The sequence below is a fragment of the Theobroma umbraticum genome, unplaced genomic scaffold, assembly GCF_002168275.2.
Source record: "Theobroma umbraticum cultivar Fairchild unplaced genomic scaffold, ASM216827v3 scaffold_44.0, whole genome shotgun sequence".
Classification (NCBI taxonomy): domain Eukaryota; kingdom Viridiplantae; phylum Streptophyta; class Magnoliopsida; order Malvales; family Malvaceae; genus Theobroma; species Theobroma umbraticum.
Window position 1 is genome coordinate 7,301,933 of NW_018397255.1, and position 15,931 is coordinate 7,317,863.

A 15,931-nucleotide genomic window follows, 5' to 3' on the forward strand; every position below is an offset into this window, starting at 1 on the left:
TCATCAGAAATTCAGACATGACATCAAAGACCATTGATGAGGCAAATAGATTTACAAGTTTTATTAGTATAAGTAAAAGGTATGATTAGTTCCTGAAAAAGAAAAGGTAAAATCATACTGTATCATTTGTTCGTGGAGATGTTATTGGAAACAAATCAAGTAATTCTGGTTCCATTTTTGCTGCTCTTGACCGTGGTGATGGATGCAGATAAAAACGTCTGTCTTTGATAGCTTTTTCTTCTTCTTCTGTGTTCAATTGACCTTTTTCTGATTCTTCTCTCTTTTCCTCTTCTAGCAGGGACAGCATGGAGAAAATTGTTGATGGAGTGCCCACGGGACTTGTGAGAAGACTAGAGTTTCCTGATCTTGATGGTGATGTAGCATGTTTAAAACTCAATGGGGGTTTCACTATCTCAAGTTTGGGCCTCATGTATTGCCTTCTTTCATGGAGTTTAGAAGTTGGCCTCTTTAAGCCTGGAACCTTCATAGCTGCACCTTCTTGTACTGCATCACTCTCTGATGGGCCAGTTAACCGCTGCACAACGTCTCGGAAAGTATTTGAGTCTGTTTGCACAAATGTGGTCAAGGGTTTACAACAGGTTGCAGCCTGGGTTGCTGGTTTTTCCATTGGCATTTTATCTCTTCAGACGAAAAAGTGACCTGCAACAAGTTTGCACTTGCAAATTGGTATTTGGTCTCATTTATAGGATATACAATTAGAAAGTAAACATTTGGAGAATGATTTCTTTTAGTTAAAAAGTATGGAACCTTTTTTCTTTTAAAGTGAATACTGATGGAAAACATGTTGGGTATGCTTGCTATTGCCTTTAGATACCTACCTTAACCTGACAGGAGATCTGCTAGGCCAAAAAGTGCCTATATAAAACCCAATCCTTGAAACTAAAGATGATGGTTTATGTTGAGATGAGGACAACTACCACACAGCAAGGAGATGATTGGTGAATGATGAGAAGAAATCTGGAGGATATTGACCAAGTAAATTGCCTCTGAATTTTCCTAAATGCATGTTCTTCAAGTAAGTAGGGAAAGTAAGATATAGTCTGGAGTTGAGTCATCTTGACAATTCTTCACAGGTGATTGGGCAGGTACACTAGGGTCGGTCTCTTTTTGACCCAACTAGCAGAAAAACCTACATTCATCATATTGCACTAGGCACAAAAGTGCATGGTTGGGTTTAATTTTTTTTTTTTAAAATGCTTGTATACTTGATTTTTGTGTTGGGCAATGTATTTTTTATTTTGATTTTATTTATTATCTTTTCCTAATAAATTTAAATACATATTAGCTTACATCTGTCTCTATCAAATAATTCTTAAATTTTTTCTTTTTTTACTTTCAACAAGACTGTTTTTATATAATTATTTGGATTTTTCCACTATACATTCCAAATTTTGTTTTACGTATTTTGTTTTTTTATCGAAAAATTAATGTCTTTTGTTACCCTCACTTATAAAAAAAAAAGGAAAAAAACAAAAGAAATGGTAGAAGACAAAGACAAAGCATACGGCCAAGAATGCAATTTCCACAAATCCACAGCGTTTCACTTGAATCACTAGGTAAAATTGGACACATATATTTTTTTTTATGAATTTAAAATAATTTAAATTTGATATTAACTCGACCATGCCTCTCAATTTATACTATATTATTATATCAAAATGCAGAACCTCAACAGTGCTCATCTCAAACTGTAGACAGGGAAGATGAGAAACAACATAATACCTGATCCTGATCTCAGTTCTGTTTTTCCCTCTGCTTTCTCCAAGGAATATAGCCAAATAGAATCCCATATATATGGTGGATACAGGAAAGGAAAACGAAGGGAGACGTCCAAGGCAAAATTGACTTGTATTCCTAAATTAAACAACACATTATAGCACAAATGATCTGTTTGTACTAATTAGTGTCTAGCACTTTTGAGAATCTTCATCTCCTCCTAATTAAACAAATATACTTAGAATTTTCATCTTTTCCTGGTTAAGCAGATACGTACGCAGTTAAGCATTTGATTCAAAAAGTCGAATTCCAATTTTCTTTCTGTAATTAACAAAACAAAATATATATGCATGACTGTTCGCATATGCGATTCGTTTTATAGAATTTAAATTTTACTGCTGATATAAAAACCGATCACAGCCGAAAACAAGCTGCTAAAAGAAGTTAAGGAAAGAGAAAAGCTTTGAGAGCGTACCTCAAAAGGACCTTTGGGAATCCGTGAGAAGGCAATGACAAGGAAAGACGGTGAATTCAGCTGTGCTCCTCCAATAGGTATATGAATGATAGGCAAATTAAGACGAAGGAGATGAACAAGGAAGACTTAAAAAGAGAAAAAAACAAAAAAAAAAAAAACTGTTGAATGCAGAAAGAAGGAAGAGAAATGGTTACAAGTTACAACTAAAATAAAGCAAAGGTTTCCTGGCCTACACTCAGGAGCCAGTTAGGACAACCAAAAGGCCACATGAAACCCAACCCAAAAACAAAAATAAAGGCATTTTGGTTTTGGAACCGTTGGTTGAGCTATATATATATATATATCATTTTGTTTGTTGGAAAGGGCTAAAAAACAATAATAAAAATAAAAAATAAAAGCTGGCCTTTTTCAGTTACGTACATATTCATATAACTGCCTTTCGAGGCTTTTGCTTATTAAGACTCTGATGTTTATCCTATTAATATCTTGACTGTTGACTGAGCAAAGGAGCGCTCTTGACCCTGCGTGCCAACAGTTTTGTTGAAAGAAACTATGAATATACATGCAAATTTAATGAAGCCTGCGATAACTGTTTTGTTTTCAAAACGAAAGAAATTGTGGAAAGATAGTTCAATCAGCAAACACGGGGATTCCAGAGTGGGCCTAAGATATAAGATATAGGTATACATTTGCAAGATAAAAGATTTTTTAAATATATTTATATCCATAAAATATGATACTAGATATAAGAATTGACACTGTGAATAAGGTAAATTATATTTAAGTTCATAGCACTAAATGTAGGTTAAGGTATTTTAATAAATTTTTAATTTTTAAATATTCTTTTAACAATACGGTTTAATTAAGATAATACTCTTATGATAGATGTCGTTGTATTATAATAATAAGTCACGATAAATCGGATTACAAAAACTAATTCTGTAGTGATATACCGTAGTCAGTAATTAACTTTATAAGTTTCTTTATGTAACGGATTCATCAAAATGGTAATTATTCACTTAATGTGAACAGTGATCTTAAACTAGCTAACCACTAAGTAAGAGGGGAAAAATAACCAAAAGAAAAGAGTTTAGAATAAGAGGGGGATGGACGGCAAGACCACCAATCAACTGCATGAAGGCAGTGAACTAGTAAACAATAAGTCATGCAAAAATTACACATGGAGTGTAATGGAGTTCAAACAAATTAATGGCCTCTTGCAAACAATGAAAAGGACAGAGCCATGATGTTATAGTATTTACAAGGGAGTCTTTGTTTCCAACTCCCAGTAGGGTGTGAAAGGGGTTAGATGTACCTTTCGACAATAAAAATCCATATATACAAATTAAGAGCATAATCATATCGTGTATTTATGCAGAGTCTATCTATCAAATTTGGCGTCCGAATAATCCGGCGTGAGCTGGGATGACCCCAACTCTCATTAATAGGAGATGCTTGACTTGTATTTTCCCCCTTCAACACGTATATATGTTTATTAATTGATAGGGTCGTGGCTCTTGATGGAAAACCATATTTATCTACCATTTTCGCTCAAGAGAAATCAATGTTATTTGCCTTTCTTTCATAAACTATTGCTTCTTAATTTTCTACCTCTCGCGATGGCCTCATCAGAAGATTTTACGTTCCCAAAAATCACCAATCCTATGCCTCTCTTGACGATTTCACCATCGCTATGGCGGGTATCTTCTTTAGTCTATCCAGAATGCGGAGATGATGATGAAGACGATGGTAAAAGACAAGTACCGAGTTTCCAGAGCAAGAGCTTCTCCCACTTAGGAAGCGAAGCGAATAAGATCAGTGCCGGCTATGATGCGGAGAGAATGGACATGCTGTGGGAGGACTTCAACGAAGAACTGAAAAGGGTTTCTTCCTTGCGTAGCAGAAGGAAAGACGGGAGAATAATATCATCGAGGGGTGGAATCAAGTCCAAGGCAGAGCCAGCTAGCAGAGAACCGGCGGCGGTGGAGCTTTGCTACGCTCAGGCCTTGAAGATGTCCCAAACCGGCATAGGCACTGGGATGATTTACCACAAGCGGCAGAGTAACAGCATGTTGGCGGTGATGAAGACCCTGAAGAAGTTCCTTTTTCTTCGCAACTTGGTTTCTATAAAGAACTAGTAGACTTGGTAGCAGCTTTCTTTAGGTGTGTTATAGGCTTAGTGTGCGCCTGACCAAAGATACTTATTTATTAGTTAATGCCTAAGTTGTGGAGTTTTTTTTTTAATTTTATTATTAAGGCATTCACACACGTCTATGTATTAAATATTTTTAATATTTAATAAATAGACATGTGATAACCATATAAACTCATTTATATGATTATGTATAAAATTGAGAATGTCATTTTCTTGTGTGGAGTTGCATCTATTTGTATACATAAAACTATGTAACATATCCTAATTTAGAAATGATGTCATGCATCCCTCAACTATGCTTTTGTATATTATATATATATATATATATATATCTTCGTTTTGATCTTTCTACTTAATGTTTGATCAAAATATTCTTTTTGGTATTCGTATTGATATGAGTATGATCAAAATGATGCTTAATCTAAATTCGTGTCGTGTGGGGTCCATCAAAATTTCGTATCGAGTACACATAGACCCTATACTAAATAAGCGATAATTTCATTATTTTCCATTTAAATACTATTTATTAGATATCACAGGTAAGCGTTGGGGTAGCATCGTACCAAAATAATAGGATGGTAAATGCGGAACCTTTATTTAGTAGAGTGGTAAATTTGACTATTTTCTATTTTATCTTTCATCTCAAGGAAGGAAGTGTTTTTCACTATTGGCCTTAGAACTGCATGGAGTGGGTGTTGCTTGAATAATTATTTGAAGCAATCTCAATTTTAATATATTTTCAAGTTTTTAATAACATATATATATTAAATCGAGTAATTAAGACAGAACAATTGACTGAAGTAATTAAAAACATAATTGAAAATCAACTAAATTATAATTTATAGAAAAATACAATAAAATCGAAATCGAACAATTAATCGGTTGGTTTGATGTTGGAAATCAATTTCTAGCTTTTGTCACAATTGTTTCATTAACTTTTGACTAATTCGGTTGGCACTTTGTTTTGTCAGTCAACTTTTTTTTTTTTTGAGCTTCTTTTTCAGTAAATAGTATTGAATCAAAAACTTGCGATTTCAACATGCAAAGTAGGTTTCCAAAAAAACCTTAAGCCCAAACACGATGCATAAAAATAAAAAACAATTTGAATTCAAATTATGTAAAAAATTGACAACATAAAACGGTAAAAAATACTTATCTGAAAAAGTTGGAGGGAGTTATAGCCTTATAGGGCGTCACTACACAATTACACCTGCATCTGGTTCTCCTGGAATGATTCCAACTATGATCAGCCTAAAGAATTTCAGTAGTCTTTTCCACAGAACAAACAGAAACTAACCTAAACCTTGTAATTAAGTGTTTGTCTGTTAAGAAATGAGTAACCAAGTATGCAGGAAAGCAGCCAAAGCTAGCGTTTTTTTTGGTACAATTGGTTGAGTTGATTAAGCAGAGAGAGAGGCCACATGTTGGCTGCTGCTATTGGCAAGTGAATCGGAGACGACTGACGAGTGATGAGTGACGGGGCGGAGGAGGTGAATTATTGGATGCGTGGACCGTGTGCGGTGTAGGGTGTGACTGAGGGCGGCAGTCAGTGGCACGATAAAGGCAGCTATCGCTGAGGTATTGCCCATAATAATAATAAAAAAATTACTCAGAACACTTAATTTTAGTGGTGGAAGAAGGATTTCAATTTTTGAACCTTATTTCTCTACAAGAGAATTAATAACGTAAATGTAACCGTTAAATCAGCCTTAATTTAATGTTATAGATACCAATTTATATTTTTTCTATTTTTTTTAGTGATAAATAGATTATACTCATTTTATTTAAACTGACACTTGAAAGATAAAAATGGCCTATAAAAGTTAATTATTTGAAAGAAGGGGCGCTAATAACAAACGCTTGTTAAAAGCGAAGAAAACTGCGATGGAGGAAAGTTACTTCTAAAAGAAAAGAGTGTATTACGACTCACAAGTGAGTTGATTTGGTGAGATCGGAGGCGGCGTACGAGGATGGACAAGGAAACCGTCAAGGAATATTTAGAGAATTCGGCCAACATCGATGGCGATGAACTGCCTTTGAGATTCTTCGAACGCCTAATCATGCATGGTCTCCGCGTTGATCTCATTGAAATCGGTCGAGTCATTTGCACTTTCAAGGTCCCCCCTCGTCTGTTGGTACGATTAGCGCCCCCACCCTTTTTTTTTTTTTCCTGTTTCTGTCAAATTCAGGAGATCATTGCTGGTAATTCGGTACTCCCATTTATGAATCAAAAAATTTTAGGGCATTTAAGTTCATAGGAAAACTCAGAAAAACAGGGAGAAAATTAAGATTTTAGAAGCAAACATATCAAAAAGGGAAATATTCTTTCAAATTCTTAGACGAAAAATAAAAAGAAAAACAAAGAATAATAATTATGGGTTTTGTTTATTGTGCAAAGAACGGCAGTAATTACTTGCATGGTGGGGCCACAGCGACACTTGTGGACTTGGTTGGCTCAGCAGCAGTATACACTGTTGGAGCTCCATTCACTGGGGTTTCAGTTGAGATAAACGTCACTTTCATGGATGCTGCATATGCTGATGTGAGTATGCTCTCCTGCATTTACTTTACTAATTTTCGCGTTCTCTAAACCACTCACTAAAGTGTTTGAAAAGAAAACACTCGCATGGTTCACTTAAAGAATTTACTGGCATGTGCACATTTCCATGAGAGGAAGACAAAATTGCCCCTTGATTGATTAACATTGTAAAACATAAATTCCTCGTAAAGCATCCATTGTTTAATTATATATAATTTTGTTATTCTTCAATCTGTTTATGCCTTTTTGATTGTGTTTGTAATATGTTGTATTCCAAGTTGTACTCGTTTTTCTATGTATGTGTGTGTGTGTGTGCAGTAGATAGACAGTAATCTGAATAGTAAGTGTCTACCATTGCTACTTGTTGCTCAGGATGGTGTGTTTCTAACAGATTATTGGTTTTCTTCACACTATGCTTGCAACTTTGGAGTTTCTGCTCAAATTGCCTATTGATTTGTTGAGACATTTTCCACTACTTGTTGAGTTTTAATCAGTTTCATAGCAGACAATATCTTGAATAAACAAACTGGGTATTGGAAATTAACTTTAGGCAAATTTGGGATCTTTGCTAGTGTTAGATCTTGAAATCATTTTAAATTGTTGTTATTGAGGAGTGAACCTGATGTCTAGACTAATGTGAGCATAAGAGAGCTGGTGACACAAAAGAAGTACTAAAGGGCATTGGAGTTTACTTTGACATGCCTTCTTCGATGGTCAAGTTAGTGAGAAAAGCTTAAAGAGGTTTGAGAGAGTGTGTGGAAAGTAGCTAGAGAGAGACTCTTACCACAGATGACCCTTTTATACCTTTTGCAGAGCCTTGAGCATCTAGTGTGGATGGTTGGAATCGTGCCTCTTGTCTTAATCATAATGGGGTACAAGATGCAATACGAGAGATCAAAAGAGGGCCCTTTTAGGGCCTTGGAATGGCCGTATGAACCCACCTAACTGTTATAGTGTCCCCCTGAAAAGAATGTTATAAGTTAGTCAGAATCTTTGTTTGCTGGACATTTCTTTTTTCTGATGATCAATGTGTGCTTCAATTCATCAACAGGAAATTAATGTGCTTTCTTTTACAGCTTTTCTTGGTGTTTTTAGAATACACTTCTGTAAAATATGAGCAGAAATTTATTGTGATGGTCTTCCTTAAGCCTGGACAAGGCTGAAAGAGAAAGGAAAAAAAAAATAGAGGGGGGGTGGGGAGGGGATAGGGTTTTACTCCAAGCAGTGCTCCTGGTAATGTAATTATGAATTTCACAGTGCAGGAGTTAAAGAAAATTCCACTAGAGCTACCTTTCTTTGTACATCTAGTTATTTCTTGGAGATACCCTTTCTTCCTTGCATCTTGTAAGTAATATATCATGTCTAAATTTATTAGTTTTGCTTTTCAAGTAACTAAACAACTGTAAGACTGGATACTTGTATTTCCTTCTTTTCTTTTGCCTTCTTTGAATGAAAAAAAAGTTTATTTGCCTTTTTTGGGAGCTTTAAACAGTGGAGGTGGGAAAGTGCAATGTTTCTGATTTAGAGTTCTTGGCAGCAACCTTTGTGAAATGATATATAGTCCATTTATGAATGTGCTATGTTGTTGCTTATGTAGGAAGAAATTGAGATAGAAGCAAGGGCTTTGCTTGTTGGGAAGGCAGTTGCTGTTCTCAGTGTTGAGTTTAGGAAGAAAAATACTGGGAAAATATTCGCTCAAGGCCGTCATACAAAGCACCTGTCTCGCCCAAGTAAAATGTAATGACATTATAATTTGAATAACCATCCTCATAATTCCTCCATTAGGAACGAATAAAATGCATTGGTTCATGCGTATTCAGAATGCACTATTTATTCATGCTTTTATTAGACAACTCTAGTTGAATGTCATGTGAAGTTACTTGCTGTGCTTCCTCTATATTGTCACAACTTGCCTTGCTTTGCCTGGTTGTTTAAACTGTCTGCCAGCGTGAATCGCTGAATGACATATTGGATCTTTATACTAGTTGATTTTTCTTTCTTCTATTTTGACATACTAGCCAATTTTGTTATGCATGAAATTGCCAAGTTGATGGATATTAAACAACTTAAAATACAATAGTTTTACTGGGATAAATATCCCTAGTAGGACTTAAACTTTGATTCAAATGTCTGTTTAAGGTTTGACCTTGTCAATATTGAATTGGAATGAAAGAACGATTGCTTACTTCATAGCAATTGATCGAGTACAGAAGCAAGCCTTTTATACTTGCTTGTTTTGTACACTGTTAGTAGAAGCTAATCCTACCTAAAAAGCTTAAAACTCAGTAACAGAGAAGAATTAAATAATTAATGAGTTTATATTTGATACTGAAATTTTAAATTTGTTTTTTAATAACACCTTTTGATGTCTTGACAGTGTATAGATTAACAAAATCAGAATCACGTGCCTTTGTGCTAATTGACCTTCTATTAAAACAGAGGGAGATGGACATCAGTGGTTGTTGCTGGCCCATAATTACAACCAAAGTATCTGTGCAAGAGCCAAGATAATTTGGGACAAGACAAATTTGGCATCGGAGGAGTATATATTCTTTTTAATATAATTGTAGCAAAAAGTAAAAAAAAAAGTATATTCAAATAAAAATATTATTTTTACTATACTTAAAAAATTAAAATATGAATGGTTAAAGTACCTATTTAATCCATGTATTTAACTATTTTTTTCAATTTAGTGCTTTTACCTAAAATCGTGATAATTTAGTTTATTGGTTTTGAAAATTGTTTCAATTTAATCTTTCTAACAATTTCGTTCAAATTGACTGTTATGGTGTTAACGTGGTATCAAATGCTGATGTGGAATGTGAGATGGGTTTAAGTTGTTGACATGGCACTATCATATTACTATGACAATGTCACATGGACATGCCACATGGCGCTATCAGTCTAACATGTCAATGACGATGTGGCATGTCAAGGTGGAAAAATTTTCCTCTAAAATCAAATTTGGACTGACACAGGAGAGACTTAATTGAATAAAAATTTAAAATACAAAAGTTAAATTAAACAAAAAAATTAATAAGTAAAGGGACTAAATTGAAGCAAAAAAAATATAATGTGACTCACTAATAAGATTGTTTTCCATGAAAACATGGAAGGAAAAAGTTATCCAGCAAACAGATTCTTGGACTAAATAATTATTACAATTATAATTATAATATGAAAGAAGATACATCCACCTATATATATACATATATATATGCAAATCCATTTACAAAAGTTATACAGAGGCTTTGTAATCCAAACTATATTTGCACAAAACTATTTTGTAGCAACATTCCTATGCAATATGTGCCATTTACAAAAAACAAGCCATCTATAATTATATAATATTGATAAACATGGCAACCACCTATAACTATATAATAATTTTGGCAAAAGCATGGCAACAACAAGTACCCAACATATAAGTACCTAGCATATAAATAATTAAAAATCATAGCAAACTTTAGTCATTTTTACTGCTTTCTTGAGTGGGTAGCTCAACTTCAAATTGTGATCTCCTAGGTTGCCTCTGTTTGGCCATTTCCTGTAGCAATATAAACAAAAACAATGTCAAAATTTCAATTTAGTTCACCTATGAAACATGACAGAATGCTAGTGTAATTTTACTCACTATTAGTTGCCTGCTAGATATGAATGATGTTGAATCCCCATGGCCAGTTACAACAACCAATCGATTTGGTCTTCTAACCTATATAATAAATTGACATAATAAACATAAACTAAATTTACTCACTTATATAATATGATACCAAAAGATAAACTCCAAATAAATCAATTGGAATAAATAATTAATAAATAAAGCTAGAAGATACTGACTTGCTTCACTGGATATTTGGACCTATTATGTCCTTTTTAATGATAAATATTGCATTTTATCTTCCTTTCGACCGTAGACGTCTTTGTTTTCTTTGAGCCTTCATTTGGTTCTCTTCTCCTCTGTTTCTTGGGTCGTCCTGCAAATCTTTTCACATATGGAGGTAAGACAACCTCCACATTCCACTAAAACTAAAACATTGGCCCTCTCACAATATGGAGCTATTAGTCATATGCTTCTATATATTCACTCTTTTTAAAAGAGTTTGCCAGATACTTTGTAGGGTCTTCTCTCTCATAGTAGATAGCGTTAATGGCATGCTGATATGGCACTCCACCAATGTCCCAAGCTTTACAGGTACATGTCCCATCCCGTAAACATACTGTGTAACTCTCTTTAACGTATTTTTTTACATCTTCTCATAATACTTCATAAAGATAGGAACTATTCCAATCCACATCCCATTTAGTTGCCAACCCTTTATACTTCTCAAATTTTTTGAGTATACGAGGACCAAAATCAGTTTTCCACTTCATCCCCTCTAGCTTGTTCTACACCAATCTCCTCATCATATAAAGCCTGATATCTTCGAGCATGCTGATTATAGGCTTGCATCTAGATTCTATTATAACTTTGTTAAATGTCTCGCACATATTGTTATTGATGATATCACACTTGACGAAATCAGAGAAATATGCTTGACACCAATGCACAAGATCTTAGTTCTCAAGTAAGTGGTTGTGTGCAGCCTCATTCATGGACTTGAGAAGCTCCATTTGCCTCTTAAACTCCAGTTGGTTAGGAGATCTAGCATAGCGCCAAAATTAGTATTTCAATTCTTTATCTCTAAACCTCTTCCCCAACCTCGAGTAGATGTGTCATGCATAGCTTTGTTGTTTAACATAATGAAGCAACTCATATAATAGAATCCATATGCAAGCCTATAATCAGCATGCTTAAAGATATCAGACTTTATGTGATGAGGAGAATGGAGTAGAACAAAGCAGGGGGGATAGTTAGGAAATTAGAGAGGTATAGGGGGCTAGCAGCTAAATGGGAGGTGGATTGGAATGGTTCCCATCTTCATGAAGTATTATGCGAAGATACTAAGAAGCATGTTAGGGAAAGCTACACAGTATATCTATAGAATGGGATATGTGCCTATAGAGCTTAGGATATCAGTGAAGTGCTATGCCAATATGCCATCAATATTATCTACTATAAGGGAAAGGACCTTACAAAGTATCTGGCAAATTCTTTTTAAAAAAAGTGAATATCTGAAGGCATATAACCATCAGCTTTATCTCGTGAGAGGGCCAGTGTTCTAGTCTCAACAGAATGTCGAGGTTGTCATACTTCCATATGTGAAGAGATCTGTTCGATGACTTAATAAGCAGAGGAAAAAAGAACTAGATAAAGGTTCGAAAAAAATAAGGATGTCGAGGGTCAGAAGGAAAATAAAATGCACTGTGTGTCGTAAAGGAGGACATAATAGGTTCAAATGTCCAATGAAGAAGGTTGGTATGTTCTAGCTTTATTTATTAATTATTTATTATTATTAGTTACTAACTTTTTTCTAATTTTCATGTCTAGGGTCAGATAAGCACACAGAAAACTCACAGTCAAAAGAGAAAATCTTCTATCACTGCTCGTGCACCAAGTGAAGCTAGTATTGCTACTGCACCAAGTTAATGTGGTGTTAATGTCCCAAGTGAAGGTGCTGCTTGTGCACCAAGTCAATTTGCTATTGGCGGTGCAACAAATGAATTTGCTGCTAGGTGCAAGTCAAGGTGCTGTTGGGTCAAGTGCTTTCACTACAAAAGTGAGGGTTGATAGAAATGCCCAATTTGCTATTGCAAGTGCTGAAGGCTTTAGTTATGATGATGTTATTGGCCCAAAAACTAAATTGAAGCACGCAAGCCCTAAGGGAAAGTAGACATTAGCTTTTGGAGGCCAAACCAAATCTGCCTCAATACTTACATCTCCTCCAAGAGATTTTTTTTTTTATAAATGTGAGCAAAGTTAGTCCCTTTTCATGTCATGTTATGTTAATTAATAATTATTTATATTTAATTGATTTGTTTGAAGTTTATCTTTTGTTGGCATATTATATAGGTGAGTAAATATAATTTATGCTTATTATGTTGATTTATTATATAAGTTGGAAGACCAAATCAATTGATTGTTGCAACTAGTCATGGGGATTCAACATCATTCATATCCAATAGGTAGCTTATAGTGAATCAATTTAAATTCAGATGAACTGGTGCAAATATTTCAGTTCCGACCAGCTTTATCATAATTTATTATTTTCATAGTAAAAAATAAATATTTTTATTACAAAACCACGTGTCGTATGAGGCAAATATTAATTATGTTCCACATCACGTGGGGTGGCGTGGCGTGGAGTGGTGTGGTGTGCCGCCTGTCTTGAAAAACTTGAGTTGATGGGAGTTCGGCAATCGTTTGAGACGGGGCAGCCAAATAGAATGGACTTGGAAACAGTGAAGAAATGCTTGGAGAAAGGAAGTGGCGACGACGACGACAACAACGCCCCAACCATCCATGGCTTCCCTTCCAGATTCTTCGAAAATTTCATTATGGAAGGCCTTCGCGTGGACCTCATTGAAAAGGGTCGCCTCCTTTGCTCTATGAAAGTCCCTCCTCGTTTGCTGGTTGGTACTGTCAATTTCAATTGATTAGAAATCTGAATTTCAATTATTGATATTTGATTGATTTGGGTTTTTTTTTTGTTTGGTGGTTAATTGTGCAAAAGAACGCTGGTAATTTCTTGCATGGTGGAGCCACGGCATCCCTGGTGGACTTGATTGGCTCAGGGGTTATATACACTTATGGAGTTAGTTCCAGCGGAGTTTCTGTTGAAATTAATGTCACTTACTTGGATTCTGCTTATGTTGATGTCAGTGAATTTCTCTTACTTTTGTCTTCTATCCAATTTCTTCCCAAAGTAGCTTATGTTGTTACCTTCTTTGCTTGACTTGCATCTTTGAATTAAAATGAGTTTTCTTTCCTTTTTTTTTTTTCCTAAAATGAAAATAGGAAATTGATTCATTATCCATTTGCTCCACCTTTTCTACGCCTCTCTGAGTTTTGATCAGTTTTGTAGTAGGAATCTTAGAATAAATTAATGGGTTGATATTGGTTTGGAGGTCTTAGTAGTTGTTAAATCTTGAAAATCATTGTAGATCATGTGGCCCAAGTTAACTGCAATCTGCTTCCCAGAACTATGCCTTTTCTCAAGTGCATTTCAGAAATTTCTCCTTTTTTTATGATCAAATATGTGTTTGAAATTCATCAAGTTGAGATTCGTATCTATTCTTGTTCAATGTTACTTGTTAATGATACAGGGGACTTCATTTGTATTTATCCTAATTGCATTTAATAAAAAAGAATGTACTCCGTCTGATTATTATGAATTATCTTAGAGTTATTGCAGCCTTAACATTTTCATTAGTTTTGGTCTTACACTGTTGTCCTTACCAATGATGTGTGATCTGGAACATTAGAAGATATCAAGAATCAGATGCTCTGATGGTGGTTAACATGAAATATGCTTTGAACTTTATTTGCTAGTGCATTAGAAAAAGAAATCTTTGATCCGGAACTGCACCAATTAATGAGATTGCATGATTTATTTGCTGAATTTTTACAACTGATTTAGATCAGTATGCAGGTTAGCAACCTTTATGATATTTTGTGTTTCCTGGTGGTTTTCTCTTTGTCTAGTTGCTTTGAAAGGAGTTCAGTTTCAGTTGAATTTGTGATCCATGAGTATGAATACACCATAAAGAAACTTCTAATTGATTATAGGGCTGCATGTAGTTCAATCTTTCTTTCCCTTCCATTTCATTTTTCTTTTGCCCGTGCTTTAATGCCCTAGTGTTATTCCCCATTGACAGGGGAAGGGGAAGGGAGTTGCTTAATCTATAATTCTGTGTGCATTATTATGTAATTACGAATTTTAAAGCGCGAGAATAAAATTACCAATAGAGCCACCTTTATTTAATTTCCTTCTTTCTAGAGAGACATCTACTTGAAGTACTATGCAATATGATTTTATTCCTTACTTGTTTATCAATTTGCAATTCGAAATATTACATGAGCATTTGACCTCACCTTGTAGTTGTATGTTTCTCTCTTTTTCTTTTTTTTTCTTGTGATGTGGTTTATTATTTTGTAAAACTGGGCAAAGGGTTTCGGAAAAGGAATGCTTCTAATTTATCTTTCTTTGCTGGAATTTATGTAGAAATTATATAAAGGCATTTCTGTTGTTTTTTCTTTGGGAAAATAAAGTTCCCTTTCATCTATAAAATGAAGTTATATTTAAGGGCATTTATTGATGTACATATTGTTGTTGCTTATGCAGGAGGAAATTGAGATAGAGGCTAGGGCATTGCGTGTTGGGAAGAGTGTTGCTGTTGTCAGTGTTGAATTTAGGAAGAAAGAAACTGGAAAAATTGTTGCACAGGGGCGTCATACTAAGTACCTCACTGTCCAAAGTAAAATGTAAATGACATTTATAGCTGAATGGTCATCATCACATAATTCCTTTATCCTGAACGAACACTGTATTTTCATATCAATTTAATTCACAATTAAGACATGCTTTTAATCAGACAGGCCAGTAGAATTTCATTTGGAGTTACTAGTTGCCTGCTCCTGATTTTCAGTGCCTTGTATTGCATGGTTGTCTGAAACTGTATTTCTATTAGAATTTGATATCAGTTCCACCGGACTTGGATATTTTCACTTGTTGATTTTCAATTTAAGGTTTTCCTCTGCTGCATGTGCGCATGTCATAGTACTTTATTGTCTAGACCATCAAGAACGAGTGTCTGCCTTTGATTCGTTAAGAAACAAGAAAACACTATAACGTAGAAAAATGCAATTGATCATCTCGCACTGAATTAGCATATAGTCAGATCTATCTAAGGTTTTTTCTTTTTTTTGATGAACAATCTAGCAGAACTGCAGGTTAATACTCTACCCAAGGTTTGATGCAACAGGTGAACAAGTTGAACTTGTCATCTTTATTGGTGTACATCCATTGTTCACATGTAACATATACTCATGGTTGGAGTCTTGGTGCTGGAGATGGATCCTGTGCTTCTAACAGGGAAGTTATTTAGTTAATGGGAGAAAAGGTTGTGGCGTGGAGCACATTCC

The 15,931-nt window shown here is 34.8% G+C and overlaps 4 protein-coding genes across 8 annotated transcripts; 3 read left to right on the top strand and 1 right to left on the bottom strand.

Annotated features, from left to right (window-relative positions):
* Window positions 1–37: 37 nt before the first annotated feature.
* LOC110409658 (VQ motif-containing protein) lies at window positions 38–2,506 on the bottom strand. Of its 3 annotated transcripts, none has more exons than XM_021419087.1 (3): window positions 2,213–2,506; window positions 1,744–1,875; window positions 38–660 (listed from the first exon to the last, which is right to left on the bottom strand). In XM_021419087.1, exon 3 carries the CDS (start codon window positions 632–634, stop codon window positions 113–115), a length of 522 nt encoding a protein of 173 aa, XP_021274762.1. In that variant the 5' UTR covers window positions 635–660; window positions 1,744–1,875; window positions 2,213–2,506; the 3' UTR covers window positions 38–112. The 3 variants fall into 3 exon arrangements, with proteins under 3 accessions (XP_021274762.1, XP_021274764.1, XP_021274763.1); XM_021419089.1 differs by having other exon boundaries at window positions 1,744–1,957; XM_021419088.1 differs by lacking the exon at window positions 1,744–1,875 and having other exon boundaries at window positions 2,213–2,505.
* Window positions 2,507–2,861: 355 nt separating this feature from the next.
* Window positions 2,862–4,595, top strand: LOC110429143 (uncharacterized). Its single transcript, XM_089785796.1, has one exon. It carries the CDS (start codon window positions 3,733–3,735, stop codon window positions 4,348–4,350), a length of 618 nt encoding a protein of 205 aa, XP_089641922.1. The 5' UTR covers window positions 2,862–3,732; the 3' UTR covers window positions 4,351–4,595.
* Window positions 4,596–6,056: 1,461 nt separating this feature from the next.
* Window positions 6,057–9,556, top strand: LOC110409659 (uncharacterized). 3 transcript variants are annotated; one of them, XM_021419090.2, is made up of 4 exons: window positions 6,057–6,502; window positions 6,766–6,909; window positions 8,504–8,643; window positions 9,346–9,556. In XM_021419090.2, exons 1-4 carry the CDS (start codon window positions 6,338–6,340, stop codon window positions 9,380–9,382), a joined length of 486 nt encoding a protein of 161 aa, XP_021274765.1. In that variant the 5' UTR covers window positions 6,057–6,337; the 3' UTR covers window positions 9,383–9,556. The 3 variants fall into 3 exon arrangements, with proteins under 3 accessions (XP_021274765.1, XP_021274766.1, XP_021274767.1); XM_021419091.2 differs by having other exon boundaries at window positions 6,071–6,502; window positions 9,284–9,413; XM_021419092.2 differs by lacking the exon at window positions 9,346–9,556 and having other exon boundaries at window positions 6,082–6,502; window positions 8,504–8,910.
* A 3,591-nt stretch (window positions 9,557–13,147) lies between these two features.
* On the top strand, window positions 13,148–15,529 carry LOC110429350 (uncharacterized). Its single transcript, XM_021445347.2, has 3 exons — window positions 13,148–13,419; window positions 13,521–13,664; window positions 15,132–15,529. Exons 1-3 carry the CDS (start codon window positions 13,192–13,194, stop codon window positions 15,273–15,275), a joined length of 516 nt encoding a protein of 171 aa, XP_021301022.1. The 5' UTR covers window positions 13,148–13,191; the 3' UTR covers window positions 15,276–15,529.
* Window positions 15,530–15,931: the final 402 nt, after the last annotated feature.

Excerpts from the sequence above, each read along its gene's own strand:
- LOC110409658 (XM_021419087.1), bottom strand. The coding sequence starts at position 634 with ATGCCAATGGAAAAACCAGCAACCCAGGCTGCAACCTGTTGTAAACCC.
- LOC110429143 (XM_089785796.1), top strand. The coding sequence starts at position 3,733 with ATGGAAAACCATATTTATCTACCATTTTCGCTCAAGAGAAATCAATGT.
- LOC110409659 (XM_021419090.2), top strand. The coding sequence starts at position 6,338 with ATGGACAAGGAAACCGTCAAGGAATATTTAGAGAATTCGGCCAACATC. Across the intron at positions 6,910-8,503 it reads TGGATGCTGCATATGCTGAT|GAAGAAATTGAGATAGAAGC; the intron begins GTGAGTATGCTC and ends TTGCTTATGTAG. Across the intron at positions 8,644-9,345 it reads CTGTCTCGCCCAAGTAAAAT|AGGGAGATGGACATCAGTGG; the intron begins GTAATGACATTA and ends CTATTAAAACAG.
- LOC110429350 (XM_021445347.2), top strand. The coding sequence starts at position 13,192 with ATGGGAGTTCGGCAATCGTTTGAGACGGGGCAGCCAAATAGAATGGAC. Across the intron at positions 13,420-13,520 it reads AAGTCCCTCCTCGTTTGCTG|AACGCTGGTAATTTCTTGCA; the intron begins GTTGGTACTGTC and ends ATTGTGCAAAAG. Across the intron at positions 13,665-15,131 it reads TGGATTCTGCTTATGTTGAT|GAGGAAATTGAGATAGAGGC; the intron begins GTCAGTGAATTT and ends TTGCTTATGCAG.